Here is a 6,709-nt window from a genome sequence, read left to right on the forward strand (position 1 = left end):
CTGTATCTACGGCCACATCCATCTCTCATGTGCCTTTCCCCAGGGCGGAAGCAGCCCGCGCTGTGCTCAGCAATTCTCCACACTCCAGAGACCTGGCTGGGCGGCCACTCGGTGTCCCCCAGCTTGTCTCTTCTGCTCCTGGCCACAGGGAAAATGTACCTATGACGCTCGTTACCTCCTCCTATGACACACTCATCTCTGAAACACTGCTCACCTCTCCAGTCAGTTCCAACACCTCAACCACCCCGACGTCCAAGTTTGCTTTCAAGGTTGAAACCACTCCACCCACTGTGTTGGTCTATTCGGCCACCACTGAGTGCGTGTATCCAACGAGCTTTACAATCACCATCTCCCACCCCACCTCCATCTGTGTGACCACGACGCAGGTGGCCTTCACCAGCTCTTACACCCCCACTCCCGTGACACAGAAGCCAGTGACCACCCTCACCAGGACTTACCCTATGACCACTACTGAGAAAGGAACGTCAGCCGTGACATCTTCTTCCTCTACCACCTCTGGAAGGGAAACTCCCATAGTGACAGTGACACCCTCTTCCTCTGTGTCAGCCACAGACACAACCTTCCACACTATGGTCTCCTCTACAACTAGAATCTCAGAAAGGATTCCCCTGCCCACTGGAAGCGTCCATACGACCATGTCCCCAGCCCCAGTATTTACTACTCTCAAAACAGCGGTGACTTCCACTTCCCACGTCACTTCTTCAATCACTTCCACAGAAACAGTGACTTCTGTGACAACGATCACCTCCTGGCCCACAGCCACTAATACTCTGTCATCACCCACCAGTACCATTTTATCTTCCACACCTGTCCTGAGCACAGAAACAATCACCAGTGGTATCACAAACACCACTCCTCTATCTACCTTGGTGACCACACTCCCCACTACCATCACCAGGTCTACACCTACATCTGAGCCCACCTACCCTACTTCTCCCACCAGCACTGTGACAGACTCCACAACCAAAATCACCTACTCCACAAGTGTGACAGGTACATTGTCCACGGAGACTTCTCTCCCACCCACATCTTCCTCTCTCCCAACCACAGAAACAGCCACAACTCCTATGACAAACTTGGTAATCACCACCCCTGAGATCACCTCCCACAGTACTCCCACCTTCTCTTCTTCAGCCATCTACTCTACAGTCAGCACATCCACAACTGCCATCTCCTCAGCTTCCCCTACCTCAGGTACCATAGTGACTTCCACAACCATGACCCCGTCTTCTCTGGCTACAGACATCCCTTCGACAACACCAACAACTATCACCCACCCTTCTGTGGGCTCTACTGGCTTCCCGACTACAGGAACAGACCTCATATCGACATTCACTGTTTCCAGTTCCTCAGCAATGTCCACAAGTGTCATTCCATCTTCACCCAGCATCCAGAATACAGAAACGTCATCCGTTGTCAGCATGACCTCTGCCACCACTCCCAGTGGGACACCAACTTTTGCAAGTACACACAGCACTCCGACAAGTTCCCTCCTGACAACCTTCCCAGCAACATATTCATTTTCCTCTTCCAAGTCTGCCAGCAGTGCCGGGACCACTCACACAGAGAGTATCTCCTCACCTCCAGCCAGCACGAGTACACTCCACACAACAGCAGAATCCACCCTATCACCCGCTACCACCACTTCATTCACAACTTCCACAACTATGGAACCACCTTCAACCACTATAGCAACTACAGGAACAGGTGAGACCACCTTCCCCAGCTCTACAGCCACATTCCCTGAGACCACCACACTGACTCCTGCAATTGACATTTCTACAGAATCTCTAACAACAGCCATGACTTCTACTCCCCCCATCAGTTCTTCAATCACTCCCACCAATACAGTGACTTCTATGACAACTACAACCTCTTGGCCCACAGCCACGAATACGTTATCATCACTCACCAGTAGCATTTTATCTTCTCCACCTGTCCCAAGCACAGAAATGATCACCAGTCATAACACCAACACCACCCCTCTATCCACCTTGTTGACTACATTCCTCACCACTACCCCCGATACCACCTCCCACAGTACCCCCAGCTTCACTTCATCAGCCATTTACTCCACAGTCAGCACATCCACAACTGCCATCTCCTCAGCTTCCCCTACCTCAGGTACCATAGTGACTTCCACAACCATGACTCCATCTTCTCTGACCACAGATATCCCTTCAACAACACCAACTATAACCCACACTTCTGTGGGCTCTACTGGCTTCCTGACTACAGGAACAGACCTCACATCAACATTCACTGTTTCCAGTTCCTCAGCAATGTCCACAAGTGTCATTCCATCTTCCCCCAGCATCCAGAATACAGAAACCTCATCCCTTGTCAGCATGACCTCTGCCACCACTCCCAGCGAGAGACCAACTCTCACAAGTACTGACAGCACTCCAACAAGTTCTCTCCTGACGACCTTCTCAAGTACATATTCATTTTCCTCTTCCATGTCTGCCAGCAGTGCTGGGACCACTCACACAGAGAGTATCTCCTCACCTCCAGCCAGCACCGGTACACTCCACACAACAGCTGAATCCACCCTGTCACCTGCTGCCACCATCTCATTCACCACCTCGACAACGATGGAACCACCTTTAACCACTGTAGCAACTACAGGCACAGGTCAGACCACCTTCCCCAGCTCTACAGCCACATTCCCTGAGACCACCACACTGACTCCTACAACTGACATGTCCACAGAATCTCTCACAACAGCTGTGACTTCTCCTCCCATTACTTCATCAGTCACTTCCACAAATACAGTGACTTCTGTGACAACTATGACCTCTCCTCCCACAACCACCAATTATTTTACATCACTGACCAGTATGACTCTGTCTTCTCCACCTGTCCCAAGCACAGAAGCAATCACCAGTGGCACCACAAACACAATCCCTCCATCTATCTTGGTAACCACACTCCCCACTACAAATGTCTCATCTATGACTACATCTGAGACCACCTATCCTAATTCTCCGAGTGGCCCTGGTACAAACTCCACGACTGAAATCACCTATCCCACCACTATGACAGAGACATCATCCACTGCCACCTCTATTCCACCCACCTCTCCCTTGGTCTCAACCGCAGAAACAGCCAAAACTCCTACCACAAACTTGGTAACCACCACCACTACCACCAAGATCACCTCACATAGTACCTCCAGCTTCACTTCTTCAACCATCTACTCCACAGACAGCTCATANAATCACCAGTCATAACACCAACACTACCCCTCTATCCACCTTGGTGACCACACTCCCCACTACCATCACCAGGTCTAGACCTACATCTGAGACCACCTACACTACTTCTCCCACTAGCACAGCCACAGATTCCACGACCGACATCAGCTACCCCACAAGTATGACAGGTACGTTGTTCCCTGAGACTTCTCTCCCGCCCACCTCTTCCTCTCTCCTAACCGTAGAAACTGCCACGACTCCTATCACAACCTTGGTAACCACCACTCCTGAAACCACCTCCCACAGTGTCCCCAGCTTCACTTCTTCAACCATCTACTCCACAAGCAGTACAACCACAACTGCCATCTCCTCAGCTTCGCCTACCTCAGGTACCATGGTGACTTTCACAACCATGACTCCATCTTCTCTGAGTACAGACATCCCTTCGACAACACCCACAACTATCACCCACTCTTCTGTGAGCTCTACTGAATCCTTGACTACAACAACAGTCCTCTCCTCAACATTTGCTGTTTCCAGTACCTCAGCAGTGTCCACAAGTGACATCCCATCTTCCCCCAACATCCAGAATACAGAAACCTCATCCCTTGTCAGCATGACCTCTGCCACCACTCCCAGCGAGAGACCAACTCTCACAAGTACTGAGGGCACTCAGACAACTTCCCTCCTGACGAGCTTCCCAGCAACATATTCATTTTCCTCTTCCATGTCTGCCAGCAGTGCAGGGACCACTCACACTGAGAGTATCTCCTCACCTCCATCCATCACCAGTACACTCCACACAACAGCTGGATCCACCCCATCACCCACAACCACCACGTCATTCACAACATTTACAACGATGGAAACACCTTCTTCCACTGTAGCAACTAAAGGCACAGGTCAGACTACATGGACCAGTTCAACAGCCACATCCCCTGAGACCACCACACTGACTCCTACCCTTGACATTTCCACAGGATCTTTCAAAACAGCAGTGAGTTCTACTCCCCCCATCACTTCTTCAATCACCTCCACATATACAATGACATCTATGACAACTACCAACCCTCTGCCCACAGCCACTAATATGTTACCATCATTCACCAGTAGCATTTCATCTTCTATGCCTGTCCCAAGTACAGAAGCGATCACCACTGGTACCACAAACACCACCCCTTTGTCTTCCCTGGTGACCACATTATCCAATTACGACACCAGTTCTACACCTGCGTCTGAGACCACCTACCCTACTTCTCTTACTAGTGCTCTCACAGATTCCACGGTCAGAACCACCTATTCCACCAGTATGACCGGTACATTGTCCACTGTGACCTCTCTCCGACCCACCTCTTTGTCTCTTCCAACCACAGTAACAGCCACAGTTCCTACAACAAACTTGGTAACCACGACCACCAAGACCACCTCACACAGTACTCCTAGCTTCACTTCTTCAATCACAACCACTGAGACCACCTCACACCGTACTCCCAGCTTCACTTCTCCAATCACGACCACTGAGACCCCCTCACACAGTACTCCTAGCTTCACTTCTTCAATCACTATCATGGAGACCACATCACACAGTACTCCCAACTTCACTTCTTCAATCACCACCAGTGAGAGCCCCTCACACAGTATTCCCAGCTTCACTTCTTCAATCACCACCACCGCGACCCCTTCACACAGTACTCCCAGCTTCACTTCTTCAATAACCACCACTGAGACTACCTCACACAGTACATCCAGCTACACTTCTTTGATCACCACCACCGAGACCACCTCACACAATACTCCCAGCTTCACTTCTTCGATCACCACCACCGAGACCACCTCATACAGTACTCCCAGCTTCACTTCTTCAATCACCACCACCGAGACTACCTCACACAGTACACCCAGATACACTTCTTTGATCACTATCACCGAGACCACCTCAAACAGTACTCCCAGCGTCGCTTTGATCACCACCACCGAGACCACATCCCACAGTACTCCCAGCTTCACTTCTTCAATCACCACCACTGAGACCACTTCACACAGTACTCCCAGCTTCACTTCTTCGATCACCACCACCAAGACCAACTCAAACAGTACTCCCAGCTTCACTTCTTTGATCGCCACCACTGAGACCACATCCCACACTACTCCCAGCTTCACTTCTTCAATCACCACCACTGAGATCACATCCCACAGTATTCCCAGCTTCACGTCTTCGATCATCACCACTGAGACCACCTCACACAGTACTCCAAGCTTCACTTCTTCGATCACCACCACCGAGACCACCTCACACAGTACTCCCAGCTTCACTTCTTCAATCACCTCTACTGAGACCACATCACACAGTACTCCTGGCCTCACTTCTGTGGTCACCACCACCGAGGCAACCTCACACGTTACTCCTGGCCTCACTTCAATCACCACCAGTGAGACCACCTTACACAGTACTCCCACCTTCACTTCTTCAGTCACCACCACCGAGACCACCTCACAAAGTACTGTCAGCTTCACTTCCTTAATCACCACCACTGCGACGACCTCACACAGTACTCCCAGCTTCAGTTCTTCAATCACCACCACCAAGACCACCTCACCTGATACTCCCAGCTTCACTTCTTCCATCACCAACACTGAGACCACCTCACACAGTACTCCCAGCTTCACTTCTTCAACCAGCTACTCCACAGTCAGCACATCCACAACTGCCATCACCTCACATTTTACTACCTCAGAGACTGGGGTGACTTCCACACCTGTAACTCCAGCTTCTCAGAGTACAGACATCCCGACCACAACCGTACAAACTCTCACCCCCTCATCTGTGGGAACCAGCACTTCATTGACTACAACTACAGACCTTCCCTCTATACCCACGGATATTGGTAGCTTATCAACCCCAACACGCATCATTTCATCCTCTCCCTCCATCCAAAGCACAGAAACATCATCCCTTGTGGGCACAACCTCTCCCACCATGTCCACTGTGAGAACGACCCTCAGAAGTACTGAGAACACCCCAATCACTTCCTTTAGCACAAGTATTGTTGTTACACCTGAAACCCCAACACAGACCCCTCCTGTACTGACGTCTGCCACCGGGACCCAAACATCTCCTGTACCTACTACTGTCAACTTTGGAAGTACAGATTTCTCCACGTCCACTCTTCACACTGTTACTCCATCAACAGCCTTGAGCACGATCATGTCAACATCACAGGTTCCTATTCCTAGCACGCATTCCTCCACCCTTCAAACAAGTGCTTCTACTCCCTCATTGCAAACTTCACTCACATCTACAAGTGAGTTCACTACAGAATCTTTCACTAGGGGAAGTACATCTACAAACGCAATCTTGACTTCTTTTAGTACCATCATCTGGTCCTCAACACACACTATCATGTCCTCTTCTCCATCTTCCGCCAGCATAACTCCATTGTTCTCTACCACCACTCATTCTGTTCCTTCTTCAGCATACACTTTCAGTACAG

The 6,709-nt window shown here is 50.3% G+C and overlaps 1 protein-coding gene across 1 annotated transcript; it reads left to right on the forward strand.

Moving 5' to 3' along the window:
• Window positions 1–6: 6 nt before the first annotated feature.
• Window positions 7–4,112, forward strand: LOC112617446 (mucin-3A-like). The gene is made up of 3 exons (XM_025374222.1): window positions 7–2,914; window positions 3,255–3,696; window positions 4,011–4,112. The coding sequence occupies exons 1-3, from the start codon at window positions 162–164 to the stop codon at window positions 4,110–4,112; spliced, it is 3,297 nt and encodes a 1,098-aa protein (XP_025230007.1). The 5' UTR covers window positions 7–161.
• Window positions 4,113–6,709: the final 2,597 nt, after the last annotated feature.

Source organism: Theropithecus gelada, unplaced genomic scaffold (genome assembly GCF_003255815.1).
Source record: "Theropithecus gelada isolate Dixy unplaced genomic scaffold, Tgel_1.0 HiC_scaffold_1740, whole genome shotgun sequence".
Taxonomy (NCBI): domain Eukaryota; kingdom Metazoa; phylum Chordata; class Mammalia; order Primates; family Cercopithecidae; genus Theropithecus; species Theropithecus gelada.

Excerpts from the sequence above, each read along its gene's own strand:
- LOC112617446 (XM_025374222.1), top strand. The coding sequence starts at position 162 with ATGACGCTCGTTACCTCCTCCTATGACACACTCATCTCTGAAACACTG. Across the intron at positions 2,915-3,254 it reads GAAGCAATCACCAGTGGCAC|CACCAACACTACCCCTCTAT; the intron begins CACAAACACAAT and ends CACCAGTCATAA. Across the intron at positions 3,697-4,010 it reads CAACTATCACCCACTCTTCT|TACACTCCACACAACAGCTG; the intron begins GTGAGCTCTACT and ends ATCCATCACCAG.